The 18,668-nt window shown below is 37.7% G+C and overlaps 1 protein-coding gene across 2 annotated transcripts; it reads right to left on the reverse strand.

The window, feature by feature from the left end:
- Positions 1 to 1,504: 1,504 nt before the first annotated feature.
- On the reverse strand, positions 1,505 to 17,764 carry BTF3L4 (basic transcription factor 3 like 4). 2 transcript variants are annotated; one of them, XM_073357718.2, is made up of 6 exons: positions 17,656 to 17,763; positions 15,572 to 15,635; positions 14,507 to 14,620; positions 11,584 to 11,785; positions 8,999 to 9,058; positions 1,505 to 7,979 (listed from the first exon to the last, which is right to left on the reverse strand). In XM_073357718.2, the coding sequence occupies exons 2-6, from the start codon at positions 15,623 to 15,625 to the stop codon at positions 7,933 to 7,935; spliced, it is 477 nt and encodes a 158-aa protein (XP_073213819.1). In that variant the 5' UTR covers positions 15,626 to 15,635; positions 17,656 to 17,763; the 3' UTR covers positions 1,505 to 7,932. The 2 variants fall into 2 exon arrangements, with proteins under 2 accessions (XP_073213819.1, XP_073213820.1); XM_073357719.2 differs by lacking the exon at positions 8,999 to 9,058 and having other exon boundaries at positions 17,656 to 17,764.
- Positions 17,765 to 18,668: the final 904 nt, after the last annotated feature.

The raw sequence follows: 18,668 nt of genomic DNA on the forward strand, positions 1-18,668 counted from the left end.
ATTTACAGTGAATCAATGCCAGAGTCAGAAATAGAACCCAGTGTCCCAGCACTCTGCTCTATCCAGTAGCCCACATTCCCTCACAGCCTACCAGCAAGACCTGTTTAAGAATCTGTCTTCGATTGCTCTACTTGGCTACCCATCTGTTGATGGGCAGAACTACCCCGTTGTTTCTTTATAAATCCACGAGGTTCTTCAGTCTCTGCAAACTGGTGTTTGAGGAGAAAAAATACGTTACTTAAAGGGAAAGTTGCACATACTAAGAGCTTTTCTGTTTTAGCAATTATTTCTGTCAGTTGCCATCACTGGTTCTGGCTATTGTCATGATGTGCTTCCATTCTGCATCCTTGAATTTACTTAGGCAGGATTGTTTAATTAGTATAATCTTGTTCCTCAGAGCCATCTGTTTACTTGTTTAAGACAAAACAAGAGTGCTATCTTCAAATGATAGCAGAGCAGCCAGCCTGGAATCCAGCCAATTTCAGTAATAGAGAACTTCAGCTTCACCTATTCTTAGCCCTTCAAAGGTGACAGAGCCCCCCAATGACTAAAGGAACCAAGAGCAACCCTCCTCCAATTAGAAGATTGGTTTTACAGTAATTCACCTCTGGTGTAATAGACTTCCTGCATTGGTGATATACCAGGAATGAATTTAGTCCATTGTTACAAACAGCAAATGGATTTGGCTCACGTCCATTTTCTAATTTTAAGACATCATCTTGGTGTCACACTTTAATCTCCTTTTTTGTATAGTATCCCTTTAATATCAGATACGTTATTGAGCCCAGGAATATGCTTGAAGGGGGACTTAAAATGTTCTATGGAACTTTGATTGCTTCCAATGCATGCTTTTAAAGTAGTTAATGTTACTGCTGCACCTTACAAAAGAAGAAGATGAAAACCGTGTGAAATGGTCCTTCAATTGCAGAGTCATATTTTTCAGTGACATATACAGTTCGTGTTGCATTTGATGTAGCTCATGCAATAAAGTTTGTCAACATGAGTTTGGGATGACCACATTACTCTCAAGATGCATGGCAGAGACTTACAAAACATGTCAAAAGCAAGGAATTAAAAAAAAATAATTTTTTTTAATAAAATGCCAGTAAATGTCATTCTAAGCTCTATGTTCTGATTTACAAACCAAACCTTCAGGAAAACTAGTGAATATTACTAATAGATAGGTCCAATTAAGAAGGAACCCTCAGGAGACAAAACTAAGAAATATCCTTTAGATTGAAAAATTGAAAATCAATTGTGACAAAATCAAAATACAACTCCAATTTTTCATTGCATTTAAAATATTTTATATTTTTAGTAACAGCAGTATATGCATTTTGTATTTATTTGAAATCAGGTGTATTATGCATTTAGTTTGCCCAACATATATGTCGCCTTAGGCTGGGGGGCAGGGACCCTTTAGCAGTGGGAGGGCTTCCGCCCGCCCACTTCCTGGATCCCAATAGGATATATGTCGTCAGTTGTCATCAGTGATCATGTAGACTTTGTCCAAAAGATAATCTTTATTTAGCTGACAATATTTATCAAACAAAATTCCACTTTTCTTTTTTTCAAAAGCACAGACTACATTGCGAGGTTTCAAAATTCCCTTACTTGCTCAAGATATTTGATAAAATACCAGTAGCAATACCTACCACTTATGTGTCTGATGATTTCAAAGTAATTTTTGAAAATGTACATTATCCCCATTTTACAGCTCTAGAAACTAACAAAGAGAGGTTAAGTAAATTGGTCAAAGATGCACAAAAAGCAAGTGGCAAAGTTAGAAACAAAACCCAGATCTCCCAAGTCTCATGCTCTAATCATAAGCAAACACTGCCTATTCTATTACCACACATGATTGGAGTTTTTCTTGTTTCTTTATTGGTCAGGATTTTGAAACTTCACTAATGCAGTTTTATTTACCATAATAGTGTATTACAGCTGGTAAGATATGCAATAAGCCAGTTAAAAAGTTCACTCCTAAAGCACACATTATTGCAATTGCTAGAAGGGTTACTCACCAATCTGGAACCAGAAGTCTCTCAGTTATCTATGGTATTAAATAGCATGAAATGGCCAGGTGCAGTAACCTTTTTGTACGAAACAATGAAAAGCATGTAATTGTTTGGACATTTAGGATTAAAAACCAAGATCAAGACTGGTATTATATGCCATGGAAAAAATTTCAGGATACTGGTAATTAAATAAGCCTGTGATAGAAGCTCTCACTCATTCTGTACAAAAATGAGCTGAATATGGAGTAGATTAGCTATGAAAATCCATGAAATCCCATAGCACGTATTGCAGACTGTGTACACTCTTTTCCATTGCATACAAATTCAGGGGTAGCAAACTAGTAATATATCTCAGTCTTCAGTAGTAAATCAGATGAAATTCCAATGTTTTATTTGTCCAGGCCTCAGGATGTTCCCAGAGCACTCAATAGCCAACAGAGTATAAACCTAAGATAAGTATTTTTGGGATTTTAGATTGTTAGTAAAAAAAACATTTAAAAATATATTTATCGTTTATATTTATGCACATGAAATCCTAAAATACAAGAATCCGGTTTAGAACTTCTCCCTTGAACCTGTCAATCCCCATTCATTAATTTTTCAGTGATTACTGTATATTTAAGATTACCTCATATCAATTGAATGTACAGCTAAGGGAGTGTTGGTACTTACATCTTTTTCACTTCCTCATTCAATACATGATAAAAGCCTCACTATTGCCATCACAAAACAAAAATGCCAAATTCACCTTTTCTCATTGCTGACTGTAATTTGGCCTCTGTGTATTATTTTACATGCCATCACATATGTAGTGATTTTTTTTTTTTTGGCATGGCCTGGTAATTCCTATTTTAGGTCACTGATGTGCCATCTTGCCTTAAGGAAGTCAACCTCTCAAACCATTTCCTGCCCTCATCTGGAAATGGAGAAAAATATTAATCTACTTTGTCCAAGCTGGCTAGACCACAGGGGTTGCATACCTCTATACAAGCGCTAAGTATTTATCTTTCAGTCATCAAGATGCTTCACTTGGTTTAATTTTGATCATCCTCCTATCTAATTTTATAGAAGGCACAACTATCTCCAGCCTACATTTCTGTTCTGCCTTCTTGGTGTTGTTTCCAACCCTTCTTGGTATTGTTTCAGTCTTTAGTCATCTATGAGCAAGTACTAAGTATTATATGGTCTCTTTAAAACAGAGAACATGCCTGCACCTCCTAATGATGTAAAAGTTCCTTGAAATGAGTCACCAAGCTTTGCTTCACCTCTTCACCTAATATTCTTGCTTTAATAATTTCTTGATCTTTTATTTTTTTCACATTCAAACTGACATGATTTTGGTCTTCTCCATGTTCATCCTGATTTTAATATTCAGCTCTTCTGTGATTATTTCAAAGATGATTGTCATCTCCAAATTCTTGATTTTATATTAATGCCTTTTACTTCTCATTCAAACATCCTGAAGGTAATCTCGAGACAGGAGACAAGACTCTGGAAAGAACACTTTGCCTACCTATACAGAACAATTAAGCCCCTGTATATACAGATTCAGCCTTAAACCAAAATTTCTTTGGTTTTTGCGGCTTTAAAAATTAAAATCTTCATGTCAGCTGAATTTCAATTTTTATGGTTTAACAGTCAAATAAAATTAAGATGATTAGATTAAGTCTAATTTCAAAGAAGAGGAATATTTTGGACAGCATAACAACATGAACCATATAATTCTTTAAAGGTGGTGGGGATCAAAGGTCAACAGCATAAGGGTGTTTTTTTTGTTAAAAAAGTTAAAGAACAACCCTTTTGTAACACTTTGGAAAGTAATGAAATCTTTTATATTGCTGATAACTGTGCCCCAATGAAATGGGTTATACTGTGAAATGCTATGCCTCATGTGCATGTGTGTGGGGATTTTTTTTTTAAATGCGTACATGCAACGTGCTGCAGGTCGCATGTGATGCAACCAGGATTCATTACCAAATTTGGTCCACTGGTTGGATCATTAGCTTCCCCGGCTTGGGCCAGGTACTGATGGGGTTCCAATATCTAAAAAGAACCCGTGAAAAGCTAAATGGTATTTTATGCTAATTAAAATGAACAATTATAATTACAAATGGAAAGTATGTGTGGCAAGAGCCAAATTACTAGTTCTAACAAGAGCTCCTTCATCACAAACTACATTTAAAATTGTTTTTTAAAGAAAATTTGAGGCGAACTTTCTTCTATTGTATATTTTGTTACAGAAATATATTAATTGAAGCTTGGTAATTTTATGACTTGATGCTTTATTTCAAGACCCAGTATAGCAAAGGAAGCATGTCTATCTTCCCTGTAGACAAACATTTGCGTTGGGACAGGTCAAAAAGTAAACAACACAACCTCCCAGTTTTCTTAAAGACTAGCTGAGATCAGTGGGATAAAGCGGAACCTAGGCAAAATGGAAATGATGCTGGAGAGAAATGGAGAGTGATGTCAAGGACTTGCCTCCTCTTTAACATCCTCCAAGACTAAGGGCATCTGCCCACAGATTGTTACATCAGTTTGTAGCCTTCAGATCCATTTAGATGCTTTACTACTACTTGACAAACAGCCACAGCAATGAAAAACTGGCCACTTCCATCTTTGGCGGGCCAGAAGATTGCATAATTTATTGGGCACAGAATTAGCAGTGGAACACCCACTTACAATCTCCAGCTTGATTATTTCAGTTTATATCTAGGAGTAAAGCCACACCTCTGATACAGCTTCAGCTGGTATAAACCACAACAGCCCATCTACAGACCATCTCAGGTCACCACGAGCACATAACCCAATGCTTCGAACTCTGCCCTAGCATCCCATGAATAGAGTCCAATTCAAGGTCAACTTTCCCTCCCCATCCATACCTTTTACAGCTATGTTCACTGCAACACCACAACTCTCATCCAGAAGCAGAAGATTCATGAGCACAGTTTTCTCAAGAGTTGGATACCACAACCGTGTAACTCGCTCCCAAAGAACTAAGCTAATATTGGCTTATGCAATCTAGATTAGCAGGTGCTGTAGTCTACCTAAGCAAGGAAAGAAAAGGGGTGTCATGTAATTCAACAATGATGTCTTGGTCAAGGGAAGTAATGACTGCGTTCTTAAATAGTCTTGTGTAGTTATCCTTCAGAATGGACCACTGAAATGAGTTGTAAAGAGGAAATCCTCAGGGCTCCAAATGGAGACACTGGATCCCATAGTGTAAAGAAAACCACACACCTGGCACCCTTTATGTAGTATTCATACATCTCAAAATTAGGCACCTGTATACTGCACATTCAATTTTCTATACTCCTGTCTGTGTGCACCAAGGTTGTTCCAGTCATTTCCTAGCTATATTTAAAGGAACATTAGCTATTTTCCACAAGAGCCTTGGTGGGTTATTTTCAATTAAAATCAGTTTAATGGATTTCTATAAGCTTTAGCATTTCAGCAGCAAATCAAAAGTGGTCAACAGCTTTTGGATACAGTAAAAAAAAAAAAAGTGTTTACACAGCCCATATAGTTTGCTGGTTTCCAAACATTGGTAAGCAATGATGGTTACAATGACCAAATAGCAAGAATTAAAAAGATTCTCTTTTGCGCATGAATCAGTAAGTCTCATTACAAACTTACCAAATCATTTTTACCCCAGATTCTTACTGTTTTTACTCTTCCAAATATTTTTTACCACACTTTCTATTCCAGAAATCAATGCTTTATACTACAATATGTGGATTTTCAGTAACTAAATGATTGGTAGTGAAAAAATATGTTGGATATCTGTAAAGTCAGTGCAGTTGCAACTTTTAAATGTTCTTCATTCATGCCACTTAGCTAGTGGAAGTGCTCCGCAAAGCTGAAAGATTGTTTCCTAGTCTCCTTTCTTTGCTCACTGGGCCAGAAGAGGCATTGGAAGGGCAGTCTGCTCAGTTTGTATGCGTGTGAAAGAATAAGAGATTTTCATTAACCAAGAGCAACAATCTGCAGAAGGTTGGAGTAGCCATGAGAATGAAGGGAATCCCATCTAGTACTAACAGGAAAAGGGGAGGAGAAGGTGAGAATCCTCAGGGCTTTCTCAGAGTATTGCAGGATCTATCCCAATCCAATAAGCTATCATGTTAGCTATCAAACGCAACATGACAATGAATGTAATGCTATTTAAAGCAGTAGCTGCATCAACACATTCCTCAGCAAGTGCTACTGGGAGAAGGAAATGACACACAAGAGGGAACATTTCCTCTTTTGTATTGTTGTTTTATTTTGTAGTAAGATCCATGTATTATATAAAATATAACAGGAAAACTGAACAAGTCTATAAAATAAATTGAGTCCAGATGACAAACCACAAGAGCTCTGCTTTTGCAGTTTACGTTGATGTCACTAGAACTCTCATATACTGATAGCGTTGTATTTTACAGTTATCTAGTGTATGAACCTACGTAGAAAGCTGATATGTCTCAGAATTAAGCTATATTTAAGATGACAGATGTAGAGAAAAATGGCTTTCCTAAGCCACAGCTGCCCTTGACACAGGTTAACAGTGATGCCAACTATGTTGTAATGCAAGTTACATCAAGCACCTTCAAAGAGCCTCTGACAAAGGGATTCACATTGAGCATTTTGAAGGAAGGTTCAGAAAATACTGCAGTATACCAGTGATACCTCCAAAGTCCTCTGCATGCCTACAAAAGGTTTGTGGTATTTAATAAGCTACTATAGCCATGACACCAAACCAAGAGGTAGGTTATAGGCAAAGTTAGATAGGCCAAAAAAAATCCCTTCAGAGTCATTGCACAAACTGCCCAGCAGGAGGCTACAGCAATATGATCAACGACCTCTTTCTCTCACATTAAGTATTATCCGCAAGACACTCCTAATTTCTAGTGCCCTGGAGAATGACAGTGCCGTGTCAGCTCCTAATGGCTGCAGTTATGGCACTGGAACAGCTCAAAGTCCTTTAAGCAACAGTATGTTACTGTGCAAAAGTAATGCACAGAACTGTTACCAACTGGATGTCCAAGTTCAAGAACTGACTCAGCCTAGCTCTTCTGGATGGTAGAGAGAACTAATCTCTGAAAATTAGCAAGTAATATTCCTGGGAAGTACACCCACATAATCAAGAGGAGAACATACTGCTCAGTCTATGTGGAATGGGTTGAACAAACATCAGTTCTATAATAAGGGACTCGAAATGAAGGCTGATAGAGTTGGCGAAAGTTAGAGGAGGAGTAGAGGGAGACAGCGAGAGATAAAGGAATTTTAAAAAGGAAAATAAGCAAACTCTTCTAGGTCTGATTTTTAAAAATGTTACCATACCAAACAGGCTGTAAATATCCTGTCTTTGGTATCATTTGGAATCAACATGAGGTTGATAGCAAATAGCATGTGAACATTTTCAACATGGAAGAGATACATATTTGCAAATACAATAGTTAACACAGCAAATTAAACCCAAGTCTTAATGGCAGAATGCCTTGAATTAATGAAATGTGGACAAGTAAGACTTTCACTTTTCACTGCTTTCTGTGCACTATTTGGTGGAAATAAAAAGTAACAACTGTAAAGATTTGCTTTACTTCTACTTCTGAGAGCAAAGGGAAGGTTAAATAGAACTGTTCTCCAATTTGTTCTCCACTATACGTACACCCACACCATACACATACGCACATGCACACACCCTCAAACTGCACTGACATTTCTTATATTTTGACCGAAAAAGTAGATCCTGGGAGTAAGTGCAAAATGCAAAATCAACTGACAGAAAATGCTGAACAAACAGCATAATTAAAATACAAAATATTTATATTACTGAACTATTAACAGGTGATGTTCTCTGTTTCTGTAAAACTTTGGAACCACATAGCTGATTTCTTAAATCTAGTCCATGCCAGCTTCCAGAACTATTGATGATTTAATTCGCTTCATTCTTTGATGCTTCATCAAAGTTTTCTACGAGATCTGAAAGAGATGGAAATATTTAATAGTCATTTCCCCAATAATGCTGTCTTCATATTTTTTAAAGAAACTATGTAACTTTATCTAAGATACCGAATATTTATTAATTATGCTTAATGATTACATAGTGTTTTTCACCTAGAGATTTCAAAGGACTTTGCAAAAGGGGTATCATTTGCAAAGATGAAGAACTTGAGGTACAGGAAAGGCAAGATCTAAATTTCTAAAACATCCACTAACTTTGGATGCTCAACATAAGATGCCTAGATCTCATTTTCAGAGGCGCTCTTGCTGACTTCACTTGGACTGTTGAGGGCTTAGCACCTTTTAAAATTAGGATCTAGGTGTGAAGTTGGGTAGAAACTTTAGAATAGACCTATAGACCATCAAGGTCACACAGCATGTCAACTCCAGAGACAGAATTTTGGTCTCCTGACTACCTCTTTAGATAATAAATTACACTGATGAATAGAGAAGATAATTGTGTTAAAAACACAAATTAATAGTTTCCAACAATTTACCCCCAAAAGAACAAGTCTAAAAACAATGGCATATGGCTATAAGTTCCCAGTTTAAGATTCTATTTTTTTTCCTTTAAGAGAATTTTCAGAACCTGGAAGTAGGTGGAGCTTAGTACCTCCTATTACAGATATGAGCATGCATTTAAACAGTCTGATCTGAGAAGGTAATCCAATGATTACTACTGAAAATTCATATAGTATTTTACATCCTGAAGCCACTGTACAAATATTAAATAGTTAATCCTCCCAACCTCCCTGTAGCATTTATCCTTATTTTACAGATGGTAAGACACAGATAGGTTAAGTGATTTGCCCAAGGCCACACAGTAAGTTAGTGTGAAAGCTGCAATTCAGGAGTTCCTTATCTCAGTTCCATGATCAGTCCATTATACAAAACTGCCTCTCTAAATGCAAGAGAAATACAGTTGCACAAATCTAAACATGTATCAGAATGGTAACTAAATCTCAAATTGAAGAAATAGAATGAGCTAGTGAACCTACCGGGGACATCATCATCTTCTTCATCAATGTCTTCAGATTTTGTTGCTTTGCTATCCAACACTATAAAAAAGTTTTGTACTAAGTATATGCTTTAACACAACAGTTAGTCCCATTTATACAATACTTGTCTCTCACAAAACAAAAGCCATAATTTACAGGTTAAAACAGGAAGTGGATATCTTCTGATTTCTCTTGGAGGTTACTACTGCAAGGAGAGAACATTCTGAAAAATACAGCATTCCCATTCAGGGGTCCATAAGAAACCTATCATTCCCCTGTAAGTTCTATTTAAATAAAACTACAGCTTTAAGACTACTGGAGCTCTCAACATATAGCATACCTGTCAAATGTACTCAAAAGTGTGAAAAACTACAGAATAGAACAATTCCTTCTTACCAGTTTTCCTTCCTGTTACTCAGATGAATTCTGTAACATCTTAAGAAGTGTCCTAAATGTGGACTGGTTGCAAGGATGTTTAATGTATCAGAATGGGCTCATGTCTCCATTTGAAATTTAGACAAATTGGATTTTTTCTCTTTATGGCTACTAGTAACATAGAAAATTATTTGGTGTTTCTGTCTTGACTTGAACTCTTGGCTCTTCTAAAACTTAGGGAAAATAAGGAAATTAAAATATACATTTAAATTGTCTTGGTTCTCTTGGGGATGGGTAAATTTGTTGGACCTTAGAACAAGTAGTAGGTATTACCTAGTGCCATTTTACATCTATATATTTTTATGCTTCCTTTAGAGCATGTTCAAAAATATTTTAAAAAGTATGAATAAAAAAGTTTGAAATTAAGAACTGGATTTCTCTGTTTGAATGAGTGTGGCAGCAAGGACTCTAGTTTCATCAATGCACAACATGAAATGAAAAACTATAAACTCCAATATGGGAGTTTACAACAATAATGACAATAGCATTGTGCACAAAGTTAAACTAACTACTGTGCATGCTCAGCCTCTGTTTTTAAAGCTTAAGCCTCCAATATTTTAATTAGAGATGATGAAAGAATGCTCACTGTTGAAAAAGTGACTCCCCATTTCCACCTTTTTTTCCTAAGAAAGTTGATTGATAGCCTAGCAATTGTTAAGCAAGTTCAAAATTGACAGGATTTGAAGAGCTAAGATGCATTCCCCCAAATAGAATGTTCAATTCAAAACACCAGTTCCTGCCCCCTTGGCCACACATACCCCTTCCGGTATTCCATTGTGATGCTACAATACAACTGCATCAAGTACTGTACATCTTTCAGAAAAAAAAAACCTTTAAACTGTTACCGCATATCACAGTTCTAAAGGTTTTACAAAGTGATGAGACACTGGGACATTAAATATGTGCAATGAAAAAAGGAAAAATGTAATTTAGTTTCATTTTTTGATGATCTGAGAGTAAGTTTGAAGTGTATGGTTGCTCTTTCAAGGAAGATGGGAGGAGAGGTGGTGAGGAGAGAGGGGGAAAAACATTTTATATAAGCCTATGATTACCTCAAAATGAATTGCTAAACAGAAGAAACTGAATCCTACATCCAGGTGAGCCTTGAATTACTGTTAGTTTTATGTATTTAAAGCAGCATTTTAGGTAAACATCTCACTACAGTAAGTGTTCAATATTGAAGTGTAGCATTATCAAAGAAAAAGATGTTTAAAAGTATCAATTAACTAGTTTATTCCAACTGTTATACTATGCATTCTCCTCACCTGATTTTATGGCACCAGCATTTTTATCTGTATAGCTATCACTAACCTTTTATTCTGCCTATAGAAGTTACTTCAACTCTTGCAGAAATTTCTATCAAGTTAAAAGTTTCAGTTTAGAAATAATAATTTATATCAATCTACCTTTTTTATATTTCATTCTATATTCCTAAAAATAGAAGACATGCTTCATCAAGTCATGAAACCATATACTTAATATTGCAAGGTATTTTAAAACACAGTACTACTGACAAACATGTCTAACTTGTAACTGAAAAAATGTGCCTTTTTTTCACATAGCCGGGCCGATGTAACAGAGTCTTGAAACAGACTGAAAATAGGCCTTTCATTACATTACAACAACATTGTTAAGTGGATAGCAATATTAAATGAAGAGCAGAACAGTTTATATCACGGTGATATTTATGAGAATAGAAAGTGGGTTTGGAATTTATAAAAATCCAACATCTATCAGCAAGCCAAACAGAAAATACATGGAAAGCTAATGATCACAATGTTATAGTTCAGGGGGATTTAAGGTGCCTACTCATATCATAAAGTAGTAAAGCATAAAGTCTAATGCAGTGATATTTAGTTTCAGATACACTGTGCTAGTCAAGATGTTAGGAAAAGTAGTATAATTAATATAGAAGAAAACTGTATTGCATGAGAAAGTCTTCTCTCATAAGAACAAGTGAAGTTTACTGTGAAAATAGTTTGGGTGATTTATTTGGATTAGTAAAACACAAAGTATTAGGCCAAGTATAAAGTTTTCCAGAGAGCCTACATCACACTAGCCCTTTGGAAAATTTTACCCCAAACCTTTTCCAAAAGGTGATACAACTTTTTAAACATCTTCAATAAGATGATCCAAATAGGGACACCCACCTTGTCTTGGGAACTGTTCAGCTAACTTCCTGAGACTTGTTAAACTGTCAGCACCAAGCTGGCTTAAGATTCCCGGGAGCATTTCTGTGATCGGTTTAGCCTCTGCATGACCAGTAATTGCAAAAGTGTTAGCGGAAAGGGAAGCTTGGACCTTGGGGTTGTTGAAATGAATAACTGTTCCATCATCTTTTATCATATTCACCTATTTAAATACAGAACAATTAGTACATTTCATGCATTTCACTAATATACTCTAATAGTTTTGTCTGTACAAATGCTGCAAAACAACATTGTTTATATTAACATTTTTAAATATTCAAGCCTATATTTAGAGAATTTAGAAAAGTCTCTACAATTCTTAGAGAGTAATAAAAATGAATTAAAAAGTTATAATTAGCCAAACCTGTAATGGAAATGGAATATAGGTTTATAGCAGAAGGACATGTACATTGAATGGAAATGCAAAAGTTGAGAGCTGAAGTTCCTTTATGAAACTAGTATTCAGATAAACACGTGGCAATGGATTACTGTGTTCTATTGTGTTATCATACAGTTAAATTAATTGTTTTGGTTAAAAAGTGACCTGCCAAGGACAACAATTTATATAAATCATCATGCTCCAGAGCATAAGCCAATTATCATCTGGGAAGAGATCAGAGGGAAAAATAAGCGTCTCCTACTTCCATGGTAAATACTTGAAAACTTAGGTCCAAATACTGCAATACGATGCACAGAGATGGATCCCTATACCTGTACGAAGTCCTACTGAAGTCAAAAGAATCCATGAGAGTGCAGGGGTCCACCCATGCACATCATAAGCCCCTTACGCCTCAATTCTCCCAGCACCGACCTCTATGCCCACACAATCACACCAATGTCTTGACCATAGGTATGATGAAGATTTTCACTTGCTTCTAAATCATCTGGAATTAGCCACTGCCAGAGGAAGGATGCCTGACTAGATGGACCACTAGTCCATTTCTGCCTCTAAACAGGAACAGTATATCTGGGTTTTGTCATGTTTTGTTTTAAACTAGATGGAGAAGGAAAGAAAATGAAAGGTATTTTTTTCTGAAACTGAGAAAGAATGAGTGTAAAATAAGAGTGTTTTGGAAATGTCTTTATTTTAAATAAGGAAAGAAAAAGTCCTGGTAAACATAGTCAATGGCAGCATATTTATAACATTGTGTTTTTTTGTTTTATTATAGTCATTCAATTTGTTTTTAACTGAGATGTTATGGGGAAAAGGCAGAGACTAAGCTTAAAAACAAATACTGAAGATTTGAGTGCCTAGGGAATGTTCCTACACAATAAAGATTAATTTAAAATAATTTAGAATTAGACTCTAAACCTGTTTTTAGACAACAGTCTCATAAAGCTGCATGATGTCCTTTATGCCTGGAACTTGTTTCAGATCTCAGTGTGCATGGTGATCATTCTTACTTAAACAGTTCATCATTCTCAACCCACCTTACTGATAAGCACTCTCACACCCAGGCTTCAATCCTGCAAGCTGTCCTGCACAGATAGAGCCCTCTAAAGTCAATGTGGGTCTGGCCAAGAGGAACAACTTTCAGGAGTGAGGGCCTAGTCATTAAAATGGAAGCCAGCAGTGTCCAGATAACATCCCTTCAGTTTCCCAGAACAGTTTGTATCTAAAGAGTTTTGGCTGTGCATTAAGATTTTAAGCTCTGGGTAAAGGGGAGCAAGGACTGTGTTTATCTTTGAGTTTTGTACAGCACAGAGCACACTAACTGTGCTCAAACAAATAGTCAAAGAAAATTAGGATAATTCATAGTCACCCTATGAGAGGCACTAGGACCTCTTGAAGGAGCAGGCCTCCACATACACAATACAAAATTTAAAATTAATCGAATGTTTTATGTTTCTTCAGCCAAATACTGCAATAACTTTTAATTTATGGTCACTCCCCTCTACATATTATCTCAGCATTCTCTTCATTTGTACACAGTGGCACATGGGAAGGTCAATTTTCTTAGGAAGGTCAATTTAAAAATACTCCGACTTTCCTGTAAAATTTGTATTTTTAAAAAAGATATTCTAAAAACATCGAAGAGGTTCCATTACTGTCTAGTTGGGCCAGATTCAGCTAACTGGGATCATAACTTATATGTAGAGAGAGAGTATTTAGTGTCTTTGAAAATGTAAAAAAAACAAAACAAAACCCACAACTGCTCCTTGTGATTGTTAATCAATTCTGTTTGTTTCCATATAACAATATAGTAGCCAAGTCTTGAAATCTAGAAAGAGGTCCACATTATGTTTCTCCTTTACATTTTGTACAGCATCAGGCACGCTGTTTTGCTTACCAAGTAACTTTAATTTAAGAGTCAGAAATGTTTAACTGTAATCAAATTCAGACAAACCAATTTTACTAAGAAAAAAAAATCATTTGAGCAGATTTTGTTTTTAAGCGATTCAAAGGTATATGCAACACAGGCAGCCAGCCAGTTTCCAATACCAACAGCTTAAAGTAATTAGGGTGCAAAATCTGTTACCATTTACACCAATTATGTAAACCTGGAGTAACTTCACCGAAGTCAGGGAGTTACACCATGTGAGATGAGAATCAGACCCAACTTTTCTTAGCATTTCAACGTCTAGCCAGCTGTCAATTTTAAAGTGAACAATTTTCAGAGTAACAGCCGTGTTAGTCTGTATTCGCAAAAAGAAAAGGAGTACTTGTGGCACCTTAGAGACTAACCAATTTATTTGAGCATGAGCTTTCGTGAGCTACAGCTCACTTCATCGGATGCATACCGTGGAAACTGCAGCAGACTTTATATATACACAGAGAATATGAAACAATACCTCCTCCCACCCCACTGTCCTGCTGGTAATAGTAAAAAATGGTAAAAGTGAACAATGTAGACAGGGCAATTAACTTCTTATACCACTATACCTCTTCAATGCCAGCGATATTATTTACTGCCAATTTTTTGAGTGAACTCTGAAGTTTTTTGTCATCAGCTGTCGCTGTCCTGTGCACCACCTTCTTCTTTCTGCGAGCTGTACCCTGAAAAAGTCAGACAATGCAAGAAACATTAGTCAGCAACTCTGAAGATCGGACGCTACAGTCACATGTACCATAATATCAACTAACTAATTTAAACAAAAAGAAGTTGCTGAGTACTGCACTTAGATTGTCAAAGCTGCTCTGATAATTATCAAGCCTGGGTTGACAACCTGGCCCAGTTTTCCAAAGTTCACAGCAAATGATACAGAGCTGAACAATTCTCTCCCAGAAGATACACTATTCCACAAATTTAAAATCATACTACCCCAGTATGCTCCATCTCTCATTCGCTCTAGAATATAGAGAAGTCCCATGACCCAAAGTTCTTTACAGTTTACCCTTTATAAAATTTTAGTATGTTAGGCTTTACTTGGACAAGCTTGTTCCTAGGGTTTTTTTAAAAGCATAAAGTCATTGGATAAATTAATATCAAAGGGTCCAGTATAAGAGATTTACACTGGCTTATTTACAAATCAAAGTGTTTCACAGCAAGTTCTCAATAAGAGGAAACATTTACATTTTCCTTCTTTTTTTTTCTTTCCTTTCTCAAGATGTTCTCTTTCTTATTTTCCAAAAGTTATTTTAAGAAAGGCACAAAGTTTGTTTTACCAGAAAGACAATTCATCAAGTATCTTAAATATAAGCAAATCTTACAAATATGGCAAAAGTGTATTTTTCATATTTAATTAAGTTTATATGCTACAAGCTTCTACAAACACCCTTCTACCCTTAGGCATTAAACTGATGTACACTGAAAAGATTAAGTCACCGAATAAAATATCCATGTATTGGCAACCAACTGTTTTGGGTTTAAAGAAAGATACTTTCCAGACTCCAGTGTGCTATGAACCTGATCATAACAGCAGTATTATTTCAGACCACTAAAATATACAATGAAAATAAAATACGGCAGGTCTCTCTATGAATTTAATGTTGTTTTCCTCTTCTTACCTTTCCGCCTATTCGGACCTGAGCTTGAAGCTTGGCTAACTTTTCTTGATTCATGATGCTGTGTCTGAAGAATAAGTATACCGACCATATTAGCATGATGTTAAATTTTAAGTTTATTGCACAAATCAGCTCAATTTTTATATGACACTACCTTTACTTAAAAATATTTTTAAATGTACATTATAAATTTTCAAGTTCATAGTAATGTCCTTTAAAATAATATCATAAGCAACAAAAACATTCGCTAACAAGAGCTCAAGACAATGTAAGCCGTATCATCTAAATCAGTGCTTCTCAACCAGGGATCGGGGGCCCAGAAGCAGGTTTTGGGGGTCCGCCAAAAAAAAAACAAAAAAAACAAAACAGAGTAGGGCCGGTGTTCAACTCACTGGGACCTGGGGCTGAAGCCAAAGCTTTAACAACTTAGCTTTGCGGGCCCCCTGTGGCATGGGGCCCCAGGCAATTGCCCTGCTTGCTACTGCTAATGCCAGCCCTGGCTTTTAATCTACTGGATATGCAGAAAACGAGTTGTGGAACAGGCAGGCTGTGGAGTTTTTATAGCATGGGGGTGGGGGGGGTGTCTCAGAAAAGGTTGAGAACCCCTGATCTAAATGACATAGAATGCAGAAGAAAATATATGTTAGGAGAAGGGACGGCATTCTGATACAAACTGACAGAAACCAGGAAATTCAGTCACAGTTAACATATTATTCTAATTTTAATATTAATTTACCATCCTATCAGTGTATTTGTCGTGTCCCCCCCACAAAAAAAAACCTCTAATAAACTTACAATACAGCTGAGTGACAGGCAACTCAATTTACTTTCTAAAACAGCATGCATTTCACAAGAGTCATTTCTAAAACTACTGCACTTTAATAAAGTAAAAATGGCAAGGTGACATTGGAAAAGGAAGTCTTTCATAAGACTGCTTTAAAATGTAAGCTTTCTTTGCCATTCCCATGATTAATCTCAATCAGTTCAGTAATATTGCAGTACATTTTGAATGAATAAATTTTATTAGGTATTCAGGCTACACAAATACCATGGTCTCACAACACCCTTCACACAATAAAGAGCTATGATATTCAACTCATCCATTATGAAGTTAAAGTATCCACTGCATAAAATGGGATGATTACTGTTTTTTCTTAAAACCAAAACCACCACAATTAGAAGGAGAAAGCACCCAACACCTTCTGCATACAGTAATTTTGGGAGTCTTTTAGCTGGTCTGCCCCAGGAAGTCATTAATGTTTCACTGTTCAGCAAGGAGAAACCCCTCACAACTTCCATACTTGGCAAAGAAAGAAAGGTGCTAGCCTCAGGTGGTAATGAGGGGGAAGGGATGCCAGAGCCTCCAAATACATTCACAGGAAGGAGTCCCTATAATGGACATGTCCTGAGATAGGGGCTCCCCACAAAATCCAGCTGGAAAAAAGGAGGTGGGAGAAAGATGTTTGTTTTCTACAGGAGAGAATTCCCCATCATTTTCAGCAGGAGAGGGGGTGCAGAAGAGATCCCCACAATATTAATTGCCCCCGACACCTGGAGGGAAGCAGGGTATGCCCCTGAAAAGGAGAAGGGGACAAAATCCAGCCTTGGGGAGTTGGGAACTGATTATAGCTAAGTGGAGCAGCACCCCCTCCCCACACAATATCCAGTCCTGGGGAGGTGGGAAGCGATTATACCCCCAGGAGAGCAGCACCCTCTCCCCACACCATATCCAGTGGGTCCGTGCCTTGGAAAGGAGGCGGCCCTCCCAATATCCAACCCTGAAGCCCACGGGGTCTACGGTCGTGGAGAAGACCCCCTCCCCCACATCCAGCTCTAAGGGCGGGAAAGGTCCCTGCCCTGGGTCGCCCCCCATGACTAGCCCTGAAGGGAGGGGGAAAGACTCCGCAGAACAAGCCGAGCTCCCTTCAGGCAGCGGGGCAGGCCCATGCCCCTCACAGCACGGACCGCTCCTCTGCCCGTGCGAGCCGGGCCGAGCCACTGATAGAAGGGGGGGGGGCAGAGGGTCCGGTGCGAGGACGGGGGGATGGAGAAGCGGTGGAGGAGGGGAGGAAATAGAAAGTTCTCACCTGAGTCCGGCAAACCCTCCGCAGCCAACACGCGGCGAGAACAAGATGGCGGCCACGCCAAGCAAGGAAAGAGACAAGGGGCACAGAGAAAGCAAGGCCGCGGACCACGGGACCCTGGGCCCCGCCCACTCACCTCCGATTGGAAGGAACACCGAGTTATTTGCATAACATGGAAAGTTGTAGGTAGCTTCCTCTTCTTCCCTTTCGCTTTGCACACACACGCTGCAGGGGGAAACTACAAGTCCCAGCATGCAATGCACACACACACACAGGGACTGTAGAACCAGGTCGAGGTAGTGCATCCTGGGAGCTGTAGTTTCCGTAGGAGGAGACGGGGGTGGAGGTTGTTGCGAGCCTCTGCCTTAGTCCTATGTATTCTATTACGGACTATCCTCGTGTAGAATGGAGGAGGGTATTGGTTTATTTCTGCACTGCCGTAGGCAAGGAAATTGCTTTCTCTTAGGTGCTGAGTTTGTTTGTTTTGTTGCAAAAAAGAAAAGCCGTGGTGTTTGCAAAATGGGAAAGTGCCCAGGGTTGCAAACCGAGGAAGTGTTTCCCAAGAAGATACCAGTCGCTAATTGAGCGGAGTTAGCAGCATGTTGGGATAGTTCTCAGGATTTCAGGTTTTAGAGGCTGGCTGGTCAGCATTTGTACAGTAAGGCAGACTTTAAGAAGCAGGTTTTTAAAAATGTAAGAGCTCTTGGAATCCCACAGCTTCCAATTTGTAAAACATATAAATCAAGATCTGCGATAATCCAGCTTTTACTTTCTCAGTTTGCAAACAGCTAGGCGTTAAATGTATCCAACCCCGAAGATCGTTCCGCTTTGAGCATAGTGATATATACGCTCCACTTTTTTTTTTAACAGAATAAAATAAAACTGAAATCCACCCCCCGCTTGCAGGTACTGAAGAGCAACCAATCAATTTCGATCAATTCTCTGTCAATTGTCCAAGACATATGTAGACTGGGTTAGTTAAACATTAAATCATGCTGGTAACAATTATAGCTTTA

Source organism: Lepidochelys kempii, chromosome 8 (genome assembly GCF_965140285.1).
Source record: "Lepidochelys kempii isolate rLepKem1 chromosome 8, rLepKem1.hap1, whole genome shotgun sequence".
NCBI lineage: Eukaryota > Metazoa > Chordata > Testudines > Cheloniidae > Lepidochelys > Lepidochelys kempii.

Coding starts and splice junctions, on each gene's coding strand:
- BTF3L4 (XM_073357718.2), bottom strand. CDS start 15,625: ATGAATCAAGAAAAGTTAGCCAAGCTTCAAGCTCAGGTCCGAATAGGC. Junction 14,621..15,571: donor AGGTCCGAATAGGCGGAAAG/GTAAGAAGAGGA, acceptor TGACTTTTTCAG/GGTACAGCTCGCAGAAAGAA. Junction 9,059..11,583: donor TGAACAGTTCCCAAGACAAG/GTGGGTGTCCCT, acceptor ACTTTTTTATAG/TGTTGGATAGCAAAGCAACA.